At 39.4% G+C, this 27,805-nt stretch overlaps 1 protein-coding gene across 2 annotated transcripts in view; it reads left to right on the top strand.

Moving 5' to 3' along the window:
- The window catches only part of raph1a (Ras association (RalGDS/AF-6) and pleckstrin homology domains 1a), a 117,913-nt gene that overhangs the window by 28,277 nt on the left and 61,831 nt on the right, over positions 1–27,805 (top strand). For both annotated transcript variants that reach the window (XM_057851639.1, XM_057851638.1), the window contains exons 2-7: positions 5,835–5,894; positions 21,955–22,083; positions 22,155–22,263; positions 22,336–22,469; positions 23,348–23,575; positions 25,485–25,631. In XM_057851639.1, coding sequence (XP_057707622.1) covers positions 21,955–22,083; positions 22,155–22,263; positions 22,336–22,469; positions 23,348–23,575; positions 25,485–25,631 — 747 coding nt within the window. In that variant the 5' untranslated portion in view covers positions 5,835–5,894. The remainder of the gene's footprint in view (positions 1–5,834; positions 5,895–21,954; positions 22,084–22,154; positions 22,264–22,335; positions 22,470–23,347; positions 23,576–25,484; positions 25,632–27,805) is intronic.

Raw genomic sequence — 27,805 nt, 5'->3', positions numbered from 1 at the left:
TTAATCGATTATTTAAAAAAATCGTAAGTTGCAGCTCTATACCACTTCATGTCTGTCCTCAAGTAAAGTACGGACACACAAAATTGTTCTTACGTACAGTAACCAAGTACTTTTACTTTGTTACATTCCACTACTGAGTACATGTCTGTTGGGGTGAACAGGCTAATGATCCCATAGCACAGAGAAAAATACCCAAGGGTGGCTAAGAGAAAATCATTGGACTATTGACCTCTATTGCGGAAGTAGCTTTATCATACCGGATGAAGAAAGCACCCTTCAAACCTGAGACAACTGACAAAATATTCTCATGAAGAATGGCCCCAAAATACATACTGAGAGATCTAGAAATTTCACTGAAAGTTACAAAAATCTTTTGATTTCAGTGATCAGCTCAAAAGATTATGCAGCAAAATATTAAGCTAAGTGCAACTGTTGAGGCCTGTCATGAGCCTTTTTTTAAATACTTCAGTTGAATTGAAATTTAACAGAAATTTCTTATAGGCCTATTCATTGGTTAAGTTTCACTATTTTAAAAACTCATTCCACTGTGTTCGTGTGTATAAACAAAGGGATACCAATACTTTGCAACACATGTGTAAATGCTGTCTTGTCCATGTCTTTGTGGAACAACAATGTCATGGTAAAATTTTGTAGACAGCGCCCCATATGTGCAGGACGCGGGTTTGACTGTGTGGCCTTCAGCTGCCACCAGACTAAACTCTCTCCTCACTGGCCTAAATAAGGTGTGTATGGCTGAGGCCGGGGGAGGGGGTGTCTACCACCTCTGTGCTCAAGCTTCTCAGTTACACGCAACAGTCACACTCTCAAACACCTACACACTCACTCACTGTGTGCATCCCCCAGGCTGAAAGAAACTCATATTTCCCACTTATGTGCTGGTCAGTGAACACCCCCACCCCAGACACAGGTCTGTGCAGTGGCGATGACACACTTTCTCCGTATTTATGCTTCCTCTGAAACTCTTTTATGTTGAAATTGAATGTGTGAGTGATTTCTTCGGGTTATACTTTTTATGTTTTGTTAGTGTCTTTTTTGGTTTATCTTATTAGTCCACATTAGCTAATCGATATATTAGTAATTGAGTATTCTACTGAAAATTCCATCGATTGACCGAGTAATCGAAAAAAACATAGTTTTTTTAGGTAAAGAGCAATTATAAACATACATGAGAAAACAAGACATTTAACCTAATATTGAACCATTTTCAGACAATCAATGTCTTTATTTTAGTAATGTAATGTATGTAATGGTTTATTGTAAATTAACATTATAACAACAGTGTATATACATACATTTGTGTTGAGAGAAAAAAAAATACCATTGTTTAAAAAAAAAAATCAAACTAAAATAAGCAGTTATTCACAATTCACACTTTTTTCCTTGTACTTGAGTACATTTTTTGGTTAACTACTTCTACTTGAGTAATATAAATTTGAAGTAATGCATCTCTTACTTGACCAAATTTTTGGGCTACTCTACCCACCTCTGCTTAAAATGAAAGATGGTTGCTCAAAGTATTTAAGTCTACAAATTGCAATGTTCTTTGACCTCTGATAATTAATAATTTTTAAACAGTATAAAGGACCCTGGAAAATGCATATTTGCTAATAAGAACAGTGTACCGTACATGTAATGAGATAGACAAGCAGAAATTGGCATTAAAGTCATCTGACTGCCTGGAAAAAAAGAGCAAATACGCCACTATAAGCAGATTTGTAGCGACATGTAGCAATTCTTGTAACAGTGACTGTGAGTCATGTTTTGTTTTTTGAACATTCTGAAGGTGTCACAATCATAGTGCTAAGTTTGAATATAGAAAAAGCCATGAAGCACAATTGCTATATTGTACCACTTTAATCAAATGGAACACTCATTCACTGACAATCAGTGGAAAGCTGTTGTGAAGGCCTAATGATCTTATGCAAGCCCCGTTTGTGTTTTGTGTATAATAGTTTTCTGTGTGTGTATGGCCAACTTATGGTTGACATTACACATTTTCCTTCCTGCATGGATTCTGGAAAAAAAAATAAAAGGTCAGAAGCAATTTTACAACTGAGCGTGTCCGGATGACATTTTGCTAAAATGAGTAACTTGTGACTGTTCGTTGAAGCGTTGCTGATTTCTGCTGAGTCAGCAAATGACAACCTGGAAACTGATCCAAGGCCTACAGCCCATTCCAGAGGCTTTTGATTCTTTTTGGGTAGAGGTCAGTCACACAGAAAACTCTACACCCCACATTTCTGATGGAATACCATTGAGGGTCCAAGGGAAGGTTATAGACACGGAATTTGAGATGGTTGTTTTCAAAGCCTTAACGCTAAAGGCAGCTGCCTGGATCTTTGTCATCAATGCCTGTTCTAGATGACAAGTAGGGGGTGGCTTATTTAAGAGACTGGTGAATGGCAACTTCATTGGATGTAGAAGTTGGAAAAACAGGTGTGGGGGAAGTTATGGATGCCTCAGCGAAGCAAAGTTTTGCAAGGAATTGACAGAGGTTCTGGCAAGTCCGGAAGGACATGTCCAGTTTAGAGATGAGCCTGTTGTCTTCATTAGTGGAACAGGATCATCCAAGTAGAGCTTTGAGTAAATCATCTTTGTTTTAAAAACCGAGTTGGAAAGACCTCTGATTTCGACCAACCCTGCCTTCATATTTTTTATGTATATTGGCATCAGCTGTAGAAAACAAAACATGCAAAAGTATAGCCAATCCACATGCAAGCTGTTTTTTGTCATTGAGGTTTTAAACCCTTCAAACTGACTGAACTTTGGGGGTTAAGTGGACTTGGATCTCAGCCAGAGGAACATCTCTAATTTACCACTGGAGTATTTCCCTCGCTTTAGAAGAACCTTTTATTAGACCCTTGAGGGGAAATCCACTTTTTTCACATTGGCAAAAAATAGACACACTCTTTGGATATGGTGGGAAAATACTGTTTGCACACGACTGAGTTGCCCTAAGCTGTCAAGGGTTTAACTTGTCAAAGGGCAAATATAGCACAACTAAGACAATTTTGTCGGTGATGAAATTCACGAAATTATCCATTGAAGCATGAAGAATTGAAAATATATGAAGTTAATGCCTGTTGGATGTCCGTCAATTTGACTTTGTCATATTATCTTAGTCTGTGTTGATTTGTTTTGAAATTACTGCTCCTAAAGGTCCGTTAGGAGCAAGAGATGAGCTAAATTAGAGACAAGATATCCTTGAGACAAATGAGATGGTAACACTTGAGAGGTAGGAGAAACAGATATGAGACCTGACCCTAACCCCCCTTACCCTAAGGGACCCTTAGAAGACAAATAGAGTATGAGAAGCGCAAATTGGTCTCACACGTTTACTATTGGTTACGCCACTAACACTACTGATTCATAACATCGTTAAAAGTAACCTGTGGGGATCAGGTTTCTATGTGACAAAATAATTTACACTCATTACAATTAAATTGACTCATTCAAATGACTGAAATTAAAATATAGCTTTTACTTTTTATAAATAACTTTGTGTGTGGCTGCATGTCTGTCCGTTCTCTACGGACTCTGAAATGGCTGGGCTGGTTTTGATGAAATTTTACACAGTTGTACTTTATATGTTTGGGAGTGTTCCTAGATGGGTTTGATCTCTGTAGACCTCCATGCAGGTAGTCCCTGGTTTACGATGGACACGACTTACGCATTTTGGACTTTACGACGCCTGCGTCTCGCAGCGTCCTACTCGAGTTTTACAGGTTACCAAGTTCACGCAGTAATGTTTGCTAACCCTGATGCAGGCCGGACTTTCAGTAGCATAGTTATCTTATCTTTTTAAGTTAATTACAGTGGCTGCTGCTGGCCGGAAAAAAAATTCTAATATCCCTCCTCTTCGAAGGGGGCGGAGGAGGCAGCATCTTGTCGATGTGTATTTCTGTCAGGGCTGTGTGAGTGGGAGTGTGCGTGTGTATGTCGGGGGTGGGTCAAGTCATCAGCCAATCAAACGTGCGTTTGAGGCGGAAAAAATGGACCGGCGCATTCAGCAAGTGAAAAGGGGTAAATATAAGTTTGAATTAGGGCTGTCAAACGATTAAAATTTTTAACCGAGTTAATTACAGCTTAAAAATTAATTAATCGTAATCAATCGTAATGAATCGCAATTCAAACCATCTATAAAATATGCCATATTTTTCTGTAAATTATTGTTGGAATGGAAAGATAAGACACAAGATGGATATATACATTCAACATACAGTACATAAGTTCTGTATTTGTTTATTATAACAATAAATCAACAAGATGGCAGTAACATTATTAACATTGTGTTAAAGCGATCCATGGATAGAAAGACTTGTAGTTCTTAAAAGATAAATGTTAGTACAAGTTATAGAAATTTTATATTAAAACCCCTCTTAATGTTTTCGTTTTAATAAAATTTGTAAAATTTTCAATCACAAAATAAACTAGTAGCCCGCCATTGTTGATGTCAATAATTACACAATGCTCATGGGTGCTTAAGCCCATAAAATCAGTCGCACCCAAGCGCCAGCAGAGGGCGACAAAACTCCAAAAAACACAAGTAACAAGTTGGCATTGCACTGTGCGGTCATTTTAATCTGTTTGAGTGAGGCATGTGCGTTAAATGCGTCAAATATTTTAACGTGATTAATTTTAAAAATTAATTACCGCCCGTTAACGCGATGATTTCGACAGCCCTAGTTTGAATATAATGAAAATAATTCACTTAATAATTGTAGGGTCAATTCTAAGACAATATAAATGACCTCTATAGCTGAACTTATTATAGAATGCATATAATGTTGCTTAAAGGTTGGTGGGGACAATTTGAGCATCCTGAAAAGTTGGTAGTGTTATGTCCCTACCGTCACATTGCAAACCTACGCCCTTGCAGTCAAATAGTCAGTCGACATATCATCACAGATCTTATGAAAATATTTTATAAAGGTTGAAAAGTTACCCAGAGTTGCTTTAAGCTTAGTATTTTTTTCTTTTTCAGAACCCAAGTAAACCAAGTGCTATGCCTGGCATTCTATGCACTATAAGGAGAGGTTATGGGTGAACACTATGTACTGAATAAGTATGTCATGCGTTTCTCGCGTGGCTAGTCTACTATCGTTGCATTTCTCTATAACTTTTGTTTATTTTATCACATTGTGACCTTAAAAGTTTCATTTGTTGACTTTCCTATTTTTTTGTTATATGATGCTTAATAAAATGGAGAATATCCAGCTGGATACTTTGTAGTTGACCTTGCTGTTATACTTCTGCAATGACGCTTATCTGACTGATCTCTCCCTTGGTTATGCCCTGTGTCAAGCCACCCTTTATCGACGTGCCAGTTGGAGTCATCACATCCGGTGACTTTTAACAAACATTCACTTTTGCGTGGCCCGCCCTGGTTTGTTTGTACAATGACATCATATCGGTTTTCATGTTACCAGTTATTTTTAGGTAACTCGCATAAAGCCTGCTCAGTGTGAAATGTCATTCACCACATACAGCAGCACCCACAAACACACTAGTGCCACCGTCTGATTATACATTTGCTCTGTAGATGGCTTCTGGGTGAGAATTGTTGAGGAAAACGTGATTTCCAACTTCTCACTTTATCAAAGCGGAAAACATATGATGGTAGTTCCTTTTCCCCCTGATGTGTATTTTTGCGCTGGCCTATAAAATTCCAAAGCCAGCTGTTCGAAGAAGTCTAGGTTTTTTTATATCCTGCCCTTCAGCTAGCAGACTTAACATCTGCTGCAGTGTCCTACCAAAGAAATATGATCACACATAATATTAATAATCCTCCTCCCTTCTGTGTGTGTCTGCAGGCTGATTGGATTGGTCCAAGCTGTGCTGTTTCAGGAGCTGGACTTGGTAGGAGACAAAAGGTACCGAACGCCAAGTGCTTTACGTCATGCTGTCACATGTGGGTGATGAAATTGTTGGATTGAGTGTTGTTAGTTGCCGGGCTCTCCGGTCCCTACCATGTGAGCATCAGCCGGTTTTAAACTCCTTTGACATCCCCTCAGGGTACAAAATAGATCATGCAAAAACAACCAACGTTAACACTGATTTAAAGCAGTTCGTAAAGCAGCTAGACAGTCTGAATTGGATTTGGCTAGTGAGCATATTGTAGGGAATCAGTTGACCCATCAGCTGACGGGAGCATGATCAAGACCCAAGCTTGTGTCTCCAAAGTAACTGTGAAAAATCAATTTCCAACTTCCGCATTGTAAGTAGCCTGCCATATGATACCAGCGTGCTATTCTAAGGATAGTGAAGCATTAACATAGTGATGTATAGAATATAGTGGCTACCTCAGGGTACGATACGATTTGCGATACAAGGCTCACGATAGCGATGATCTCACGATATGGCGATACATTGGTCAGGAAAGCGTTCTAGGATATTCTACAAAACAACTAATAAATAGAAAAACAAGCTATTTCCATCCTTCTGCTGTGAATTGCAATGAGTTTACCACCAGTAAACGTCCAATCCGTTTGAAGTGGAAAGGAAATCAGTTAATTTTGAGGCATTTCACATCATTTCCTGATAATTTTTGGTCACTTCGTGTTGATAATGGGTTAAGATTATTTAAGTAATGGATTAATCCATTGATTAGTCAGTTTGAATAATTGCTAAATTGGTATAAAAAACATTTAATGTGTTGCAGAATAACATTTAGGAGAGTAAAACAAAAAAATAAATTTTGGCTTCCTCAGATTGCACCTGCAAAAGAGCCTTCAATGTAAATACAAAATAAAATACCTGTGTGTTTCCTTTAAGGATGTAGAATTTGACTTACATTTCACAAGTGCGAGAAATGAATTCAAAAATAAATTAAAATACCTGAGCTTAGCCTCAGATATGTAATAAAAAAAAGAACAACAACAAAACAACAAAAGAACAGTTAGCTAACTTGCATAGCAAAAGTCTGTTAGCTTAAATGCTATAAAATGCTAAGGGTTTTTTTGTTTTTTTTTTACAAAGTGCTTAACAAATCTTTCAAATTCATATTCTCATTCAAAAAAAACCCTGCTAAATATACTTCTAAACTAAATACTGAATGGATAAACAATCATATTAGCTCAAACAAGAACTTACCTTATGTTGGCTTTAATAGGAAGCAGTTGGATTCAGCCATGTCATATTCACTATTGCCACTAGAAGGGAGTATAGTGGGTGGCGTGGCTCAGTGGTAGAGTAGTTGTCCCCCAACGCATAGGTTGTGGGTTCAATTCTCCGCCCTGATGAACTCGTCTAAGTGTCCTTGAGCAAGACACTGAACCCCACGTTGCTCCTAGTGCTGTGTCACCAGTAGGTGGATGGCGAGATAGTGTAAAGCGCTTTGAGCGCCTTGAAAGGTGGAAAAGCGCTATATAAGTATAACACCATTAACACCATATATCCACCTACATCAATAAAACTTAATACAAGCACTTTCAAAACAAACCATTACAATGCCACTCTGATTAAATCAATCCTCAAAGCTGCAAAATTTGATTCAAATACCGTAATTTTTGCATTATAAGGCGCACCTGACCATAAGCCGCCACCCACCAAATTTGGCACGAAAATGGCATTTTTTCATGGATAAGCCGCACTGGACTATAAGCCACAGCCACTTTATTATGGGATAGTTAGACCGAAAGATATTAACCGGTAACATTCCACAGTGGCGTAATACGACTGTCATAAGACCAAATGAACCACCATGGAGCTTTGAACCAATTGGCTGCAAATCTTCATTGCTTCCAGAAGCTTCATTTGGCCATAACTGCTCCCTTGGGGGGGACATTAAACCTCCTCTGCCACCTGCTGTCAACACTGTTGTCTTCCAACATGCCTCCTAGCATGCATTGCAGCACTACAGATGTAAATAACAATCAAAAATCATGTTCTGTGCTAATTATTTCTTCAGTTACTGTTCCAATTATTTCATTAATTGCTAATTATGGTATTTGGTAACACGTTGACAGTGGTGCCATAAGACTGTCATTAGACAATCATAATTATGACATGACACTGTCATGAGCATAAATGATAGCTTATAACACGTCATTTATTGCTATCTGGCAAATTACCTCACTTTCCACCCAAATCAACAAAACTAAATGCAAACACTTTCAAAACAAACCATTACAACACCACACTAACTAAATGAATCTTCGAAGCTGCAAAACTTGATTCGAAACCTTTTTCTAGTGGAATTATTTGATTTAATCGATTAATCTTTGTAGCACTAATTTTGTGGCATTTACAGGTCACTTCCTGTTGATTGTGGGTTCATGAATAGGAAGTGACTCAATTTTTATCCCCAAATGAATAGTAAGTGACTCAAAATCAAATGGAAGTCACCTATGAATGCCCTAAAATGAACAGAAATTGACTTGTAAATGTCCTCAAAATCGGAAAAACTGGCTGGTTGGTTCCAAATGAGCGAACGCTCATTCGCCCCTGAATTGTACACAATTCACTTTAAACAGAATACTATAAACAGAATGCATTATGTCCACAAATATGTTGTCTTGTTTAAGCATCGGAAGGGTTTGTGTTGACAACCGAGTTTAGAGAGGAAATGCAACTGTGATCCACATCTCAGATTGTTGCCTGCGTGTGCTCCCATGTCCTTCAAGACACTTAAAAATACACACTGTACAGTACATACACAAAGTGCTTGTTTGAGGTTTAGGGCGTGTTTGGGTGGTTCTTCGCTTTTCTAATCCATGTGGGTAAGATGAAATTCAACAGTGAAATTCAAAAGTGAAGTGGATAGGCAGCATTGAATTTTCATCGTTCTATGATGGGTTTGACGCAGTCCATAAATCACACGTTTATCTGGCTTTGTATGATGCAACGAGCCACTGACATTTTCTTCAACAGTTATTGCAAGTGGACCAAAACATGTAGTCTCTCCTGCTAAAAAAAAGGTCACAATTACAATGAATGAACGTCCCAGGCTTCCTGTGCAATGCAGCATTTTGATTGTCCTTGCCAGTGTTATCTGGAATTGCAAACAGATACAATTTTAAGTTCTAACATGCTGAACAAATAAATCTGAGTGTTATCTTGAATATTATGGCTATTTTAACAGTTTGTCTATTTTGTACTCTCTAATGAAACTCATTCTATTCTGTTGTGAAACTCACATGCCTTTGCAAGGACTTTTTCGTATGTCTTGGTTCACTCTGACATGTTTATGGTTTAAGTGAAAAGCCTTTTTTACCTCTTCATTTTTCTAGCTATTGTAATGCATCACTGTAATTCTGCATTTACTGTATCGAGACACAATTGACAGAGATGCTATTAGCATATCGTGAGTGATGTTGTATTGTATTGTGATTTTAGCCACAATGCAGGACAAAAATTCAGACGAGTCCTTTCTAATTCATCGAGTCCATGACCAATGCATTAAGCTACGCCAGCTCAGAAAGGCTTTACAAGAAAGGAGAAAGCATTGTAGTGTCAACAGCTTTCTCGGCAGGCCAATCATTTTACGCAGGCACCCCCGCCTTTTTATTTGTTTCTACAGTAGACAAAATAAAAGGCTAAAATCTGGCACACACATCTTGTTTTGTTTCATGTTAAACAGCAGCTCAGCAAGTCTCAGTCTCATGGTCTCACGCACACAATATGGGGTAATTTTGGCAACAAACATGGCAGGGATACAAACGTTTCAAGCTAGCATCTTGTTAAGTGCTGTATTGTGTGTGGTTGTGCATGAGCTTGCTGAGCAATCAGAATGATAATGCAGGGGCAAAATGCTCCATGCATCGATTTTGGTGGAAAGAGTGCGCGGAAGCAAGGGATCGGCCTGTCTCTCTTTGCTTCCCTCTGGATTTATCGCTTCTCCTCGCATCGAGTGAGAGGCAAGGAAAGGGGAGGAAGAGGAAATGATGTCATCCTCCCATGCTCAATCTCAAGGGGAGTGATATCATTGTTGATGGATCCACAGGCTTTCACTTCCTTTGCTTCAGCGACTTCTTTTTCCTTCATTTTCTCTGATATGCGTCCGTTTAAATCCTGCCTGCATCACATATCTTTGGAAACGTGTGAAATTATAAGAATTTATAGAAACCATTTGCTCTCTGTTTTCAAATTGCTTTTCAAAGTGTGCTTTTTCTCTATCACCGTTGTGTGTAAAAGAAGGTATTGATTTGGCATGAGGGGTTGCAGTCAAACCATGATTCTAGGGTTTTATCAGGGGGCTAATAAGCAGGAAAGCAGCTGCGGGGATAGTGGTAAACCAAAGTTAAAAAATCTCTCATCCTTTTTTATTAATAATAAGCAGAACGGGCACCGCACAATTTACATCATGTAAAAGAAATTCCAAGAATACTTCTCCTCCCAAATCTGGATTGGTTCCATTTGAGCAGCAACACAGGGAAAAAGAATAAGCTTCTCCAGAAAGTCTAAATCAGGCATGTCCAGTGTCCGGCCCTGGGGCCAAATGCGGCCCATGGTCAAATTTTATCCGGCCCCCAGCCTCTGTCATAAAATCAATAACATCTGGCCCGCACGCAGACTTAATAAATTGGTCAGCAGTACTGCAACCAGCATCTTACACACGAAATGCTGCTCCTCATTTACCCACTAAAAGGCAGCAGCACTTTAACCCCTTTATTGCCAAATGTATCACATTTGATACACCTAAAATTTCATGATTTTTAGACTAATTTAGAATTTTGAAATTTCTTTTTGAGAAAAATATGGATGCAAGTCAACACATGCATCTGCAGGTTCCATGAGAAAAAAACATGATTTAGCATGGGTTATAGATATTAGAGCGCTTATTACACATATTCATTTTGACTTTTCTTTTCACAAATTTGAAAAAAAAGTTTCATTATGACCTTATTTTTCAAATTTGGGGATTCTCTGATAATTGCTTCATGTTGCAGGTATTTAAAGGCTAAGCAACATTACTCCGTGTGACCCTCTACTTCCAATTTTCTAAAATGGCGACAATCAACAAAAAAAAGTTGACTGTGACGGCCGACGCTTCAAGGATAGGTGGAAATTGGACTATTTTTCTTCACGAAAATATGCAACAACTGTGTCTTGCCTCATTTGCAAAGAGACAGTCGCTGTTTTTAAAGATTTCAATGTAAGGCGTTATTACCAAACAAGACACGCTGACATGTACGACAAGATTACAGGGAAGATACGCAGCGAGAAATTGAAGCAACCTGAAGCTAGTTTAATTTCACAGCAGTAGTATTTCGCAAGAGCCCGAGAGTCGAAAGAGAACGCCGCAAAGGCTAGTTGCGAGATTGTTGAAATTATTCATTAAAAAATAATAAAGCAAATGTGACACACTGAATGGCTTGCTAAATTTTATATATTGTTCTACGTAAAGGACGTCAGCCAAGGTCGGCCCCCCACATTTTTACCACGTCAAATCTGGCCCCCTTTGAAAAAAGTTTGGACACAGCTGGCCTAAATAGTCCTTAAAACTCACATAGGCACAGTATGACATACTTGTAGTGTCAGAGCTCACTAACACTGGCCGTTAAAATTAGGGCTGCACCTATTGAATATTTTAGTAATCGAGTATTCTAGTGAAAATTCCGTTGAGTAATCGGATAAAACATTATTCAGATGGTTGGGATGCAACTAAAGCAACAAAATAGCTGTGTATAAGTCATTTATGTTTGAAAGGTATGCTTTCACAAAAAGCTCAATTTCTCTGTTTATTCATCAGAAATTGGAAAATTGCTCAGACCAAGCTATTTTCTAATGCTGATTTCTAAAGAATGGAAAAAGATATGAACTAACTTTTTTTTCTGCTGAAAGAGGAGAGTCTAATCTTTCTTTTGGTGGGTTCGATGTTTATATAGAAATAGAACAGAATTTTCTGTGGGCCTTGCAAAATCAGTCAAAATCCAGTAAAACGGCCGGGAGCAAAGGGCCTTGCTCCGGTGAAAATGGCTTGGAGTGAATGAGTTAAAAGTAGTCCGGGAAAAACGCCATGCTTCGAGCTGGCAAAATTAAACAATTCCTCGAGGCGAATAAGATTCCTCGGATCAATTTTTAAAATCGAGTTACTCGAATTATTAGAGTAATTGTTTCGGTTCTAGTTAAAATATAAAGTACGTACCACATCACTGCATTTAAGATAATGATGTAAAACTACTATTCACTTCTTCTCTTGTCTCATTAATAGGGGCCACGTGCTTTTATTAAAGGTTACTCTCAGGTTTGCATCAATTTCAAGTGTCCCTTGATTGTTTTCTATATTTGAATTAGGGCTGCACTCCAGAAATCCCACCCAGCAAAACTAAAAATATGACATGCGTCACGATGGCCTGACATAGAGCAGCGGGAACAGACCGTGTTAAGTATTCTGAAGGGACTCTGTTTTTTTTCTTTCTCTGGTTATGTTGTGTGGCACCATCAGGCTGTCTTGTGCTGCTGGTCCAGATACTGGCTTCTACAGATGTTGTTGGCGTCCTGCCTGCTCTCTAGCCTAAAAATATATCCTGAAACATTGTATGAGCATCTGTCAGGTTACTTATGCTACACAACAGCTGCTGTCAATGTCTTTATTCGGCTCCACGTGAAATGTCAAAGATACAGCCTGGGTGTTAGTGCTACTTAGGGCCCGTTATGGTGTGAAGTGGCACAAGCGTGCGTGATTTAAATTTGGTTCAAATCCTGGGAAATATGTTTTTAGTGCATTTCTTTAATCAAAATAAGATGTAAGGGTAGTATTTAAGTAGTAATTGTAATGCCTTTTTGGCTCCTGGAACATTTCAAGTATTTGAATAATAAAATAGGACATCTAAAGGAGGAAATTGGTCAATATTTTGCTGAACCAATTTTTCAATTTCCCACAAAATATTTTGCCAAAACTTCCATGGAGTGTCCAAGTACCTTTTTGCGAACATTAAACGAGCAACAATGTATTTTTTTCAGAGAGCAGTGGTTTCCTCCGTGGAGTCCTCCCATGAACTTGGCCATAGTTTTACATGTAGTTGATGTGTACACAGAGATATTGGACTGTGCCAATGATTTCTGTAAGTCTTTAGCAGACACTCAGATTTTTTTTTTTTTTAACCTCTCTGAGTATTCTGCGCTGAACACTTGGCATCATCCATGGTAGACTGCCACTCCTTGGGAGAGAAGCAACAGTGCCAAACTCTCTCCATTTGTAGACACTTCTCTGACTGTCGATTGATAAACATCCAGACTTTTATAGATGGTTTTGTATCCTTTCCCAGCTTTGTACAAATCAACAATCCTTTATCGCAGGTCTTCAGGCAGCTCTTTTGACCGAGCCATGATGCACATCAGACATTGTTTCTCATCACGACAATTCTTACCAGGTGTGTGTTTAATAGTGGGCCGGGCAGCTTTAAACCACTCATCAGTGATTGGGGACTTAAATTGGGGAATTACATTGTTTGGTAAAAGTTGTTTTCAATTGCTCTTTAAGTCTCCTTAGGCAGAGGGTTCACTTACTTGTCCCCCACCCTCCCTTCTGTCATTGTTTGCATGCTATCCCCATTAAAATATGAAAACCTATAAATGTTTGGGTGGTTTTAGTTAAAGCAGACACTGTTTTTACATCTGTGTGATTTTGACAAAGATCAGATCACATTTGATGGTGATTTTATGCAGAAATGTGAGAAATTCTAAGAGGTTCAGATACTTTTTCATACCACTGTAGCTAACGAGTGACACTGTAGAGTAGAGAGCCCAGAGTGCATTGCGTCGTTAACAACAATGGCGACCTACTAGTTAAACTAATTTTTCAAATTTTATAAAAACGAAAACATTAAGAGGGGATCGAACATCAAATTATTATAACTCATACTAACATTTATCTTTTAAGAACTACAAGTCTTTCTGTCCGTGGCTCCCTTTAAAATAAGATGTTCAGACATTAAATTTTTGGAAAAGGAATCTGCTGGGTTGTTGAAAAAAGGAGAGGTTTTGGAAATAAGGGTGGACGGAAGATTGTATGGTTTCAGTTTGTCAGACAGGAGGAGTGTGGCTTCTGTAGCAAAGTAATTACTGTTTACTTTGCACACGCACACATGTATAGGTCTTTAAGATGACTTGCTGTTTCAGCTCTGTTTGACAGAAATTGTCGTTTTTTTGTTTGGCTGGCTTGGTAGTCAATGTGCGGCTAAACAGCAGTAGGCCATCTGATGTCTTCCACATCTGTGTCCTCCAGGTTTAATTTGTTGTAGCCTACTGGTGTGTTTTTCTTTGGATATATACTGAATATGTGCACTATTCCTGATAGAAGTGCCACCTCCTCAGTCCAGTGCACAGTCAGTGTAGATACCCTATGCATAATAAAGATGTTTAAGGCCCCACTGCAAAATAATTAGCTGCTGCACAACTGTAGGGGTATGACATACATGTATGGTATCCTAAAGATGTGCCTCTGCATGACAGAGGCGGTTTTTCCTCAAAAGTACTGTGTATCGGTCCATTTATCCATCTTCTACGCTTTATTCGAGGTCAGGTCATGGGGCTAGCAGCTTAAAAGTATAGTGGTATGAAAAGGTATCTGAACCTTTTGGAATTTCTCACATTTCTGCATAAAATCGCCATCAAATGTGATCTGATCTTTGTCAAAATCACACAGATGAAAAAAGTGCTTGAACTAAAACCACCTAAACATTTATAGCTTTTCATATTTTAATGAGGATAGTGTGCAAACGATGACTGAAGGGGGGAAAAAAGTTAGTGAACCATCACATTTAATATTTTGCCCCCCCCGGCAGCAAGAACTTCAACCAGATGCTTCCTGTAGCTGCAGATTTGTCTGACACATACTAATCATTGGACTAATCATTGCCCATTCTTCTCTACAAAACCGCTGTAGTTCAATCAGATTCCTGGGATGTCTGGCATGAATCGCTGTCTTTAGGTCGTGCCACAGCCTGACTTGGCCACTCCAGTATGTGTATTTTGTTCTCCTTAAACCATTCTGAAGTTGATTTACTTCTGCGTTTTGGATCATTGTCTTGTTGCAGCATCCATCCTCCTTTTAGCTTCAACTGTCTGACAGACGGCCTTAGGTTTTCCTGCAAAACATCCTGATGAACTTTTGAATTAATTCTTCCTTTAATAGTTTCAAGTTGTCCAGGGCCTGAGGCGGTAAAACGGCCCCAAATCACGATTCTCCCTCTCCCATGCTTTACGGTGGGGATAAGGTGTTGATGTTGGTGAGCTGTTCCATTTTTCCTCCACACATGACGTTGTGTGTTACTCCCAAACAATTCAACTTTGGTTTCATCAGTCCACAAAATATTTTGCAAATGAATCACCTTTACTATATTGCCAAATGAAATTACCTATAAATATTTGGGTGGTTTTAGTTCAAACAAACAGTTTTTTTCATCTGTGTGATTTTGACAAAGATCATATCACATTTGATGGAGATTTTATGCAGAAATGTGAGAAATTCCAAAAGGTTCAGATACTTTTTCATACTATACGGAAATTTTAGTGTAAATTTAAAATCGTTTTCTGCTCCATGTATGTTCCATAAATGCCCTGATGAGTACACAGATCCCTGACATTTTAACTGAGAATGCCCCAAAAATCCATTTTTTCTTCCCTTCATTAGAGAGACTTTGGGTCGAACATGCAGGGCGAAGAAGTACCTGTGCACGTCCACGGACAACCCCGTGGTAGCAGCGCTGTTTCACTGAGCCTCCACTTAGTCGCTGCTTGGGAAAAACACTTTTCTAACCCACTTAAGACATGCTATCAACATTAAACAATCACATTTGCTGTTTTTACATTTCTGGTACTGATTTGATGAGCGACAAGCTTGCGCGCCATGCACGAGCTTAACATAGACTGCTGTTATGCGCAGTCGCAAGTGAAAAAGTTACAAACTCCATACAGCACCTTTAAGCAGGGAAGGCTAAACATCCCTCTTCAGAGCAACTTAACCTAAAAAGAATAGTTTTCATTATTCTAAGACTCTATTAAACTATGCAAAGTTAGAAAACATTTTAAAATAATACAATAAACTCAGAGGAACATGTGCTTCACTAATGATTCGATTATGTTTATGTAAAAGTGTCTAAATATTTGAAAATGCTGAAAGTATATAGTAATTTGAAGGAATTTCTATTATAAATCACATCAAATGCTTATTTAATTTAATTAATATGTTTTTCTTATTACAGTTTTATACTGACGTAAATTTAAAGCTCAGGTTTTGATTGTTTTTGTATTTACCTTGAAAGGCCACCATTGTGCAAACAGTAAATTGCCATTCAAGAGTGCAGCTGGGGGAGTTCCTGTCGTAGCACAAGCTCACACAGGGCGGGTTTATGCTCCGGCCTCTAAAATGACAGAGCAGCCAATTCACCAGGATCTAATTGTAGCACCGCACTCCTCGCCTGCGTGCGTGTGTTCTCTTATGTATTTGTTTGTGGCCCAGAGCGATCCTTCTCTCTAATCTTGTGTGTATGTTGGCTCCATTCACCCCCAGCAGAGAGGGGCGACAACAAAGCAATAGCCCAAAAATAGCTCTTTATGCTGGGGTCGGTGCCTGCCTGGGTGGAGATCAGGTGGAGACAGAGTGGAAACTTTTGCAGAGATCATGCCAAAGGCAGAATATAGCAATGCTTAAATAAATGTCTCAGCTTTACATATGCTTGATTTCTTTTTATTTTAAATCAATCATATGGTTAATTGTTTATCAATGAAGTTACAATAAAGATGGCGTGAGGTGGGAACTTGAGAATGTACTATACAGTATATAGTACATGCTCATAGCCACTTGGTGGCGCCGTCAGCTCCTGGTTTCTATGGCATTATACCCTTTTGCTTGTTAAATTTCAGTAACCCATTTAAAGAAGCTTCTGAGGGTACTGTTTTCAGCTTCTAAATGTGGATTTTTTTTTTTTTTTTTTTTTTTTTAAATAATGATGAAGTAATAATTCTTTTAAGTAGGCACCAAATTATCATATAACACGTGTGTTTTTTTTTTCAAACATTTATTATTCATCTGCTGGTCCAATTACATCTTTGAAGATAAAAACTTTGTCAATAACCCCAATTAATTAATTGTTGTTTTTTTCTATTTTGTACAATTTAAGGTGTTCCTACAATGTTCTTTGAAAATTTTAAATTTCATGTTAATCTCTTAATATGGATGACACGAATGGTCAAGTCATCTGCTTCACAATTCAGGTCAATGGTCAAATCCAGTTTTCGGCCTTCTTGTGTGGATTTTTTATATTTTCCCTGTGGTGTGCCTGTTTGTTATTTTTTCTGGGGACTAGAGTTTCCTCCCATATCACAAAAATATTCCTGTCCAAAGTCAGCTGGGGTAGGCTCCAACACATCCACAACCCTACAGAAAATAAGCAGGACAGAAAATGGATGACTGACCAAGGGCGTGGGTTTGCATAGGGATGGTAGGGACACAACACTACCAACTTTTTAGGATGCTGTAATTGTCCAACTTTTAATGACTTCAGTTATATTGACCCTTCCATTATTAAGTGAATTATTTTCATTATGTTCAGACCTACATTTACCCCTTTTCACAGCTGAGCGTGCCGGTCCATTTTTCCCCTCAAATGCACGTTTTATTGGCTGATGACTTGACCCCAACACACACACACACTCACAGCCCCAGCCCCATGCCGCCTCCTCTGCCCCGTTCGAAGAGAAGGGATATTAGAAGGGTTTTTTTTTTTTCTCCGGCCAACAGCAGTTGCAGCCACTGTAAGTGATGTAAAAAGATGTCAATGTTGTGGTGGTGGGGAACACACCACTAATTTTCCTACTGTAAGTCCGACCTGTATCAGCGTTACCATAGCATTAAACTGTGTGAATTCGCTAACCTGCAAAACTTGAGTAGGAAGATGCTTAGAGGGAATTGTCCTCCTGTATGTGTTTTCTACTATTAACATTAATCAAACTGTGAGAAATGTGGTTAACAAAGGTTTATCCCTTCCTCCCCAATTTTCCTTTTTATTTGGTTTTAAAGCAGCCCAAAGGAGCTTTCATTTTGAGTTTGGCATTAGTGTTTTACCTGAATGAGGGCTGAATTTTTATTTATTTTGTTATTCCCTGACTAAAAGTTTTTTCTTTTTTTTTTTCTTTTTAATATTTAATTGATATATTTACACATATATATATGTTATATTAATTTTTCGACAATGTTGAGTGGTCTGAAGACACGTTTATATTTTGCATTCCTTGATAGTTAAGAGATGATTAACAAGTTTGTATTTATTGTGTGTGATTTAATATAATTTGAGTTATGTTCAAATATTGAAATATAAATTTGTTAATTAAATTCAGACATTTATTCTGAAGGTTTTCAAACTGCTTCTTTAGTAGTTTTTGAAAACAGAGGTTTGAATCAAACAGTGTGTCACCTGAACCACTACATACGTATGAAAGTTAGTATGAGTCAATAAAGATGTATTTTGCTTTGACCATTTAGCCTATATATTAATTAGGTTTATATACATTAGAAATGTAGCCCTGGCCCCCATTCACCCAATCTGTTTGGTCTTGTCCCAGCCCCAGCAAAAAGTGTACATGCAGCTTATGCTGTTATATCGTCCCTACCAATGTTGAGACCAAACCTACGCCCTTGTGGCTGACGGCTGTTATTTTGCTAGGCATCAATTCAATTGTTCTAAAATGTTTATATATGCTTTTACATCTATATTATTTTGTTAAAAAATATTTTGACTTGTCAACAACCCATCTCCAAGTTGTCTGTAATCCTACTGAATTCTGAGCTCAATCCATTGTCAGTGGAAGTCCCATTTATGCCATAAATTACCTGTCATGCATTTACGTCAAATGTTATTCAGGTAGTACCCGGTTTACGAATGGGTTCCGTTCCTGCACTGGCGATGTAACCCGGATTTCCGCGTAAATCGGAATTAACCCTTTAAATACCTCAAACACCCTCTAAATAAAAAAATAACCTATCCAAAAACATGTATAATACGTCACTGTACTGTCCTCGCAAAGACATTGGAGCTAAGTCCTAGCTAGACAGTGAGCTAACCTCTGATATGAAGATGTCAGACGTGCGTGTGGTTTGCTGACTTTATTCAGATGCTCATGACATCAATACATGCTGAATGAAACTAAAATAAAATAAAATTAGTCTCATCTTCAATAACAGCAATTCAATTTTGGTTTACAAGTAGCTTCTGATACAGCAGTAACAAATGATTAGCATTAGTGTTGTTTTTGGCAGTCCTTTTAATTTTTGTTTTAGTCTTCGTCTTTTGGATGATAGTACTTATTCATCTTAGTCATATTTTAGTCCTCTCAGAATGTGTTGTCTTCGTTAAGTTTTGTTGACGAAAACTCGACTAATTTTGACTATTCTTAGTCGAATTTTGCTAAAAATGTTTTCGTCTGTGAAATTTTAAAAAAAAATCCTCCAAAAATAAATAAATAGATATACAGTTGTGGTCAAAAGTTTACATACACTTGTGAAGAACATAATGTCATGGCTCTCGAGTTTCCAGTTATTTCTACAACTTTGATTTTTCTCCGATAGAGTGATTGGAACAGATACTTCTTTGTCACAAAAAACATTCATGAAGTTTGGTTCTTTTATGACTTTATTATGGGTTAACAGAAAAAGTGATCAAATCTGCTGGGTCAAAAATATACATACAGCAACACGAATTACCAATTTCTTGTGAGTGATTATTGACTTGAACAATCATTGACTTGAACAAGTCAGGAAAGTCACTTGGAGCCATTTCAAAGCAGCTGCAGGTCCCAAGAGCAATAGTGCAAACAATTGTTTGTAAGTATAAAGTGCATGGCACTGTTTTGTCACTGCCACGATCAGGAAGAAAATGCAAGCTATCACCTGCTGCTGAGAGAAAATTGGTCAGGAGGGTGAAGATTCAACCGAGAATCACCAAAAAGCAGATCTGCCAAGAATTAGAAGCTGCTGGAACACAGGTGTCAGTGTCCACAGTCAAGTGTGTTTTGCATCTCCATGGACTGAGAGGCTGCCGTATAAGAAGGAAGCCCTTGCTCCAAAAGCGGCACCTTAAGGCTCGACTGAAGTTTGCTGCTGATCACATGGACAAAGATAAGACCTTCTGGAGGAAAGTTCTGTGGTCAGACGAAACAAAAATTGAGCTGTTTGGCCACAATGCCCAGCAATATGTTTGGAGGAGAAAAGGTGAGGCCTTTAACCCCAAGTACACCATGCCTACCATCAAGCACGGTGGTGGTAGTATTATGCTGTGGGGCTGTTTTGCTGCCAATGGAACTGGTGCTTTACAGAGAGTAAATGGGATAATGAAGAAGGAGGATTACCTTCAAATTCTTCAAGATAACCTAACGTCATCAGCCCGAAGATTGGGTCTTGGGCGCAGTTGGGTGTTCCAACAGGACAATGACCCCAAACACACATCAAAAGTGGTAATGGTATGGCTAAATCAGGCTAGAATTAAGGTTTTTGAATGGCCTTCCCAAAGTCCTGACTTACTTGTGGACAATGCTGAAGAAACAAGTCCATGTCAGAAAGCCATCAAATTTAACTGAACTGCACCAATTCTGTCAAGAGGAGTGGTCAAAGATTCAACCAGAAGCTTGCCAGAAGCTCGTGGATGGCTACTAAAAAAGCGCCTAATTGAAGTGAAAATGGCCAAGGGACATGTTACCAAATATTAGCGCTGCTGTATGTATATTTTTGACCCAGCAGATTTGATCACTTTTTTCTGTTCACCCATAATAAAGTCATAAAAGAACCAAACTTCATGAATGTTTTTTGTGACAAAGAAGTATCTATTCCAATCACTCTATCAGAGAAAAATCAGAGTTGTAGAAATAACTGGAAACTCAAGAGAGGCATGACATTATGTTCTTCACAAGTCTATGTAAACTTATGACCACAACTGTAGGTCCTGGATGAACACTGACAGACGAGCACATATTGTAGCGTCTACAAGGACAACACCAATTTGGTGATAATACACACTCAGCAGCAAAAACAATAGAATATTTTCAATGAATTATACCCACATGGACGCCATGAACTGTATCTAAAAAAAAAAAGTTGTCTGAGAGTTTAAGAGCATTAGCCTAATGCTATCGCGAATGCTATGCTAATGCTACGAGTTACATTTAGTGTGTCATTATCACTCAGCACACCCACCCTTTAAAGGCTAAAGCAACATTGCATATTCTCTCTTACCAAGATATTAAAATTAATCTTACCGCATGTGTCTCAAAACAAGCAATGGTAAGACTGCAAAGGACACTGGCACTTCAAATGAGTGACACAACCAGACACTGCTACGATGCAGGCTAACTACACATAAAATGTCAAACATTGTGAACATGTGACAAAAACAATGGCACATTTTCGTCTCGTCAGACAAAAACTGGCATTAGTTTCGTTATGTTTTAGTTTCCCAAAGCAGGTTTTTAGCTCGTTATCGTCTCGTCACCGTCATGAAAAAAAGTTCATTGACGAAATATTTTTGTTATAGTCATCGTTGACGAAAACAACACTGATTAGCATGTATCAGTTAGCGTCCGCACAGCATCAAAAACAATTACATAAACTCGCCCTAATTATTCGACCACAATTGAAAACACGCAATGAACAGTACAAAAGGTGTTATATACAGTCGTCGCTTCTTGATGCTTCACAAGCAACAAATGTGCGTGCAGGCTGTCACCTCTGCCGCTCGGCTGCTCTTTGTGTGGGGTGGGTGGGCGCGTCTGTACATGCGTTCGCTTCGTGTTCTACGCCTCCTGCGCCAAAATAAAAACATGCATCACAAAACAAAAGTGAACATTTAAAAAATAATAATAAATAAATAAATAAATAAAAACGACGAGATGCAGGCATCATAGAGTCGAAATCGCGTAAGTGGGGTCCGTTGGATTCAACTTGACCATCTCCAAGCTATTGCAAAACAGGATGGTGATGTGTTTCACTTTTCTTCTCAGATGGACCAGCTATCTGATGAGGAGTTGGAGGTAAGAGAGGGGGAGGAAGAAGAGGACAGTGATAAGGAAGATCAGGATCTAGATAAAATGTTTGGAGCCTGGCTGGGAGAACTGGACAAACTCACACAGGTACACATGCTAAGATAACAGATTCTGATTTATACATGATGCACATTTCCTGGTGTTTTTCCACTATTCAGAGTTTGGATGATGGTCGCCCCGAGCGCCCCCCTCAACGGAAGGCGCCCCTCAGACAGGAGACCAACATGGCAAACTTTTCCTACAGATTCTCCATCTACAACATCAACGGTTAGACTCAACACACGTGTTAAGATGGTCATTAATACCTTCTTACTCAGGTGCTTTTCCATTTCGTTGCAGAGGCATTAAATCAGGGGGAAAATGTCGATCTCGATGCCCTTATGGCGGACCTCAGCTCCATTGAGCAGGAGCTCAGCACCGTCAACCCCAAACAGAACAGTAGCATGGCACGTCTAGGACTCACTGACACTAAGGTACATTTATTGTTTGTGTTGTTTACTAATGCTTAGTACCTTTCATTTGAGATATCTGGGTTTAAAAAAAAAACGTTTCCATTGAACAGGATTTTTATTTTTTAAAACATATTAGGAAACTGGAACATAAGTATAATGTTAATTCAAAATAAATAAGAAAAACAAAACAAAATATTCTCAAGAAAATTAAAATAAATGTTTCCTTTTGGTGAGCCTAAACCCACAGCCACAGCTCAACATTATTACATAAGAAAAATAATTGAATTATTTTTCATAAAAAGCACGTGTGTATGACTCGTATCATGTTTATTTCTTACGCACACTCTCTTTCTCAACGCAGACAGTTGCCAGAGAGAAAAAACAACAACACGTTTTACCATCGCTAGACACACTAAACATGCTGGGGTTAACTCTCATAGCTGGTGGGAAACATTCACGATAGTGTTTGCTAACCTTTAATTTAGCATGAATTCGAAAAAGTTCAGGAGTTTCACCTCCTCCAGCGATCATGTAGCTCAGTTGTCTCACTGACACTGAGCAACAACCGGTGGGGGAGGGTCGAGCCTTGCAGCTGCAAGCGAGGGATTTCTCCATGCATTTTTGGGACATAAAAAATACCTTAGGGACGGTATGACGGAAAATTTTTGCGGTTTTGAAACCTTGACGTTTTCATACCACGGTATACCTTCAAACTGGTAATCAGCACATGTCTACTAGTAATATTGTATATTATTCCAGAATGTCAGTTTCTATGAACACATTTTTTCAGCCAGATAGCCTGAAATCAAGTAAATAAACCCCCGGCCACTGCACTACAAAAATAAGATACCCTCACTAGAGTTTGTAATCTTCTATCCTTCTTCACACTTTCAATCTAGGTCCGTCAGAAGCCTCCAGCTGGGCCCAGCGGCAGGCAGCAATCAGCAGGGGGAAGCGGCGACAGTAGCAGGGGTAATGGTGGTGGTGGCAGCAGCGGAGCAAGTAGTAGCAGCAGCAGCACTAGAGCCTCACCGGCCGGCACCATCCGAATTGCCACAGGGCAACAAGGAAGGCCAGGACTGGCATCTAACTTCAGCTTGGATGACATCACAGCCCAGCTCGAGAAGGTTTGTGGTCATGTTGTGAGGAAAAGAAAGTTGAAAGTGTGAAAAAGAGCTATTAAAGCGGTAGTTCAGATTTTTTTTACATTAGTCTTAATCTTCGAGTTAACAGGGGTTTAATTAGTAGGTCGAGTTAATTTCAACAAATTCCGTGCAGTTTGCAAGTTATTTGTTGGTTGGAGTGGCTAAGCTAGCGCGAGCCAATGGCACCTTCCTAGCATGCCAATAAAAAAACAATACAGATCTACGAACAGATTCAACATATTCAAATGAATTCAAAACACAGATCATTATTCCAAAACACCTATGCGGCCGAAACAATGTCACACAAAACTGCCGTAATTCATTTCATTCTGCAGGACTATTTTTTTAGATGTGTAATAAGACCACAATAGAGAGGAGTGCTTCGGCCACTCATGCTCACGCTGCATTCGAGAAAGGTGGGAAGTCGGACTTATCCCACTCGAAGGGTACCAGTTGCGACCTCAAAGCGTTCCAAGCCAATTTAAACAGCAAAGATGGCTGATCGCGACAAGTTTTTTTTAAATTTGATTTTGGCCATCAAAAAACATTTTGACCTCCAGCAAACCTGCCTTCTCGTAAGCAATCAAATAGTAGAGGCATTCCAATTATATTTTTTCCAGATCGAAGGTTGGAAACTCCCACCTTCCTCGAATGCGGCATCAGTCTGCTGAGTTACCTGACGGCCGGCAACATGGCGAAATGTGCATTCACAGGCTGTGGAAATAGATAAAAGAAATGGGCAAAGGAAAGTTTCCACTAATTCCCTATAAAGAAGAACGAGGAACAATATAAACTGCTTGCTTACTTACTGCTGGCTATGACATTAAAAATCAGCGGTAAAAAAAAATATGATATCACTCCGCCCTGCTCCTCTGCAGAGCTTCTGGATTACAAATATTGCTGTTCATACTGCAATTATTGGCATGCAATGGTAAGTTTTAATCCTTATTCTGAAAACATAGCCGACACTATTGATTGCATTGGTCATTAATGATTTACATTTGTGCATATGCTGTTTTTTTTGTTGGCATTCTAAGATGGCCCAATTGACTTGTGCTAGCTTAGCCACTCCGGAGCCCTGAAACTAACAAATAACTAACAAACTACACAGAATTTGTTGAAATCAACTCCCTTCAACTAATTAAACCCTCGGTTTACTCAAAGATTAAGCCTGATGCCAAAAATCCTGAACTTCCCCTTTAAGGATTTGGCGTTGGACAATGAAATGAAACTCATTTATTTTCACACTGTTCCTTTTTTTTTTGTTTTCATGTCTACATTCTCATTTTACTGTCACGTTCTTGCATCACATACTCTTTTCATGGTGTAAAATGACGTAAATGTTTTTTAGTTGTTGTTTTTTTTTTTTTTTTTTTTTAATCTACGTAGTTCAAGCTGTCTGTAGGTCTGTTATACTTCCTCATACCAAGTGCCAGTCAACCTTCCACTGAGCAAACTGATCTCTCCTCCATTGGACAGAGGGTTAGCAGTTGAAATGGAATAAAGCCTGTAAATTGAGGGTAAACCAGTCCAAAACCTGGTCTAAAACGCCACTTTGCCTAAATTTAGTCGGCATACAAAACAGGGTTCGTAACCTTCACCGAACCCCTGAGGCTTACTCATCAAACCTCAGTTAAGAACCACGTCCAGCTACGAACAACGACGCAGCGTGGCTGGCACGTCATACAGGCAGCGCATCTCAAAATAGCTACCTTTTAGGAACATGGGAACATTTATCCATGGTGTCAGATACAAGACCGAGGCCAAGCTAATTAAGTAGATTAGTTTCTTTGTCCATTTGATTATAAAATTGACTATTCAATAAGTCGTGTTAGTCATGCAAAGATGCCTCTTGTGTGACATCTACGTTAACTCTCTGCCTTCCCATCAGGCGTCAATGAGCATGGATGAAGCTGCCCGTCAAAGCTCCTCTCACTCGCTCGGGTCGACCTCCACGTCTGCCTCAGTACGACGCCCAGCATCCAGTCAGCGGCAACATCGGCGGACTGGATCAGTTGGCACAGTCAGCGACCATGAAGTAAATTGACTTTGATGCTAAGGATTTCTTCCTCTGCATTACAGTTGTACCATATGAAATACACTCACCGGCCACTTTATTCGGTACACCATGCCTTCAGAACTGCCTCAATTCTTTGTGGTATAGATTCAACAAGGTGCTGGAAGCATTCCTCAGAGCGTTTGGTCCATACTGACAGGATGGCATCACACAGTTGGTGCAGATTTGTCGGCTGCACATTCATGATGCGAATCTCCCGTTCCACCACATCCCAAAGATGCTCTATTGGATTGAGCTCTGGTGACTGTGGAGGCCATTTGAGTACAGTGAACTCATTGTCATGTTCAAGAAACCAGTCTGAGATGATTCCAGCTTTATGACATGGCGCATTATCCTGCTGAAAGTAGCCATCAGAAGTTGGGTACATTGTGGTCATAAAGGGATGAACATGGTCAGCAACAATACTCAGATAGGCTGTGGTGTTCCAACGATGCTCAATTGGTACCAAGGAGCCCAAAGAGTGCCAAGAAAATGTTCCCCACACCATTACACCACCACCAACAGCCTGAACCGTTGATACAAGGCAGGATGGATCCATGCTTTCATGTTGTTGACGCCAAATTCTGACCTTACCATCCGAATGTCGCAGCAGAAATCGAGACTCATCAGAACAGGCAACGTTTTTCCAATCTTCTATTGTCCAGTTTCGATGAGCTTGTGCAAATTGTAGCCTCAGTTTCCTGTTCTTAGCTGAAAGGAGTGGCACCCGGCGTGGTCTTCTGCTGCTGTAGCCCATCTGCCTCAAAGTTCGACGTACTGTGCGTTCAGAGATGCTCTTCTGCCTACCTTGGTTGTAACTGGTGGTTATTTGAGTCACTGTTGCCTTTCTACCAGCTCGAACCAGTCTGGCCATTCTCCTCTGACCTCTGGCATCAACAAGGCATTTCCGCCCACAGAACTGCCGCTCACTGGATATGTTTTCTTTTTCGGACCATTCTCTGTAAACCCTAGAGATGGTTGTGCGTGAAAATCCCAGTAGATCAGCAGTTTCTGAAATACTCGGACCAGCCCTTCTGGCACCAACAACCATGCCACGTTCAAAGTCACTCAAATCACCTTTCTTACCCATACTGATGCTTGGTTTGAAGTGCAGGAGATTGTCTTAAACCATGTCTACATGCCTAAATGCACTGAGGTGCTGCCATGTGATTGGCTGATTAGAAATTAAGTGTTAACGAGCAGTTGGACAGGTGTACCTAATAAAGTGGCCGGTGAGTGTATATACATAATGGAAAATATACAGTATATGTTGGAATTACAGTTGCCAGATACTGACTTTTTAACTGATAACCGATACCTGGATTTTGTCCAACTACTAAAACCCGATACCGATATATGCGGTCGTGGACTTAACATATTATGGCTAAGTGTATTGTGATGCCCCACTGAATGTTATAATAATGACAATGCTCAAACAACAAATCCCAAGCATCCTATGCTAGGTTCATACCGCAGGTCTTAATGCACAAATCCGATTTTTTTGTGTTTTTCTGACTCGAGTGAGGCAGTAATTTGACAGTCTGAACGTGACAAGTCGCATAGAAGTGGACCATTTGAAATCCGATCGTATGTGGTATAAATCCGATATGGGCCACATTTTTCAGAATGTGTTGGCGGTCTGAACTGTCAAGTCTCCCAAATCAGAATTCATGCAGCAATTATGCTGCTACACTGCTGCTGTGAATTAGCGTTAGCTCCTAGTTTGAACATGGTTTTTGGGGAAGGTCCGGGCTTGACAACAATCATAAAAAATAAAATGGGTTGAGGATAAGCCTGAGAATTCTTGGTTTCCTATCTGCTCCAAATGAGCTATTTTCCAAGATTGCTTATACGGCCGGGAGTCACGGCAAAATGTCCGTATTTGTGTGAGTGTGTGTGTGCGTCATGTGTAGTCCTTTGTTTTTATGTTCCTGCGCATGCGGGTCAGTTGCTCAGCGCGTCTCAGACTGCAAATTAGTGCTCATGCGTGATACTTGAACAGGCTCAATGGACAAAGGCAGTCTCTACGGGCGCGCCAAAAAAACATACGACAAAAAATCAGAATTATGCATTAAGACCTGCGGTATGAACCTAGCCTTAGTTTGGAGACATCTAATGGTCAATAAGCATAATTGCTGTGCTAAGCTGTGACCAGC

This window comes from Corythoichthys intestinalis, chromosome 12, assembly GCF_030265065.1.
Source record: "Corythoichthys intestinalis isolate RoL2023-P3 chromosome 12, ASM3026506v1, whole genome shotgun sequence".
Classification (NCBI taxonomy): Eukaryota; Metazoa; Chordata; class Actinopteri; order Syngnathiformes; family Syngnathidae; genus Corythoichthys; species Corythoichthys intestinalis.
This window is presented reverse-complemented; position numbering and strand designations above follow the sequence as displayed.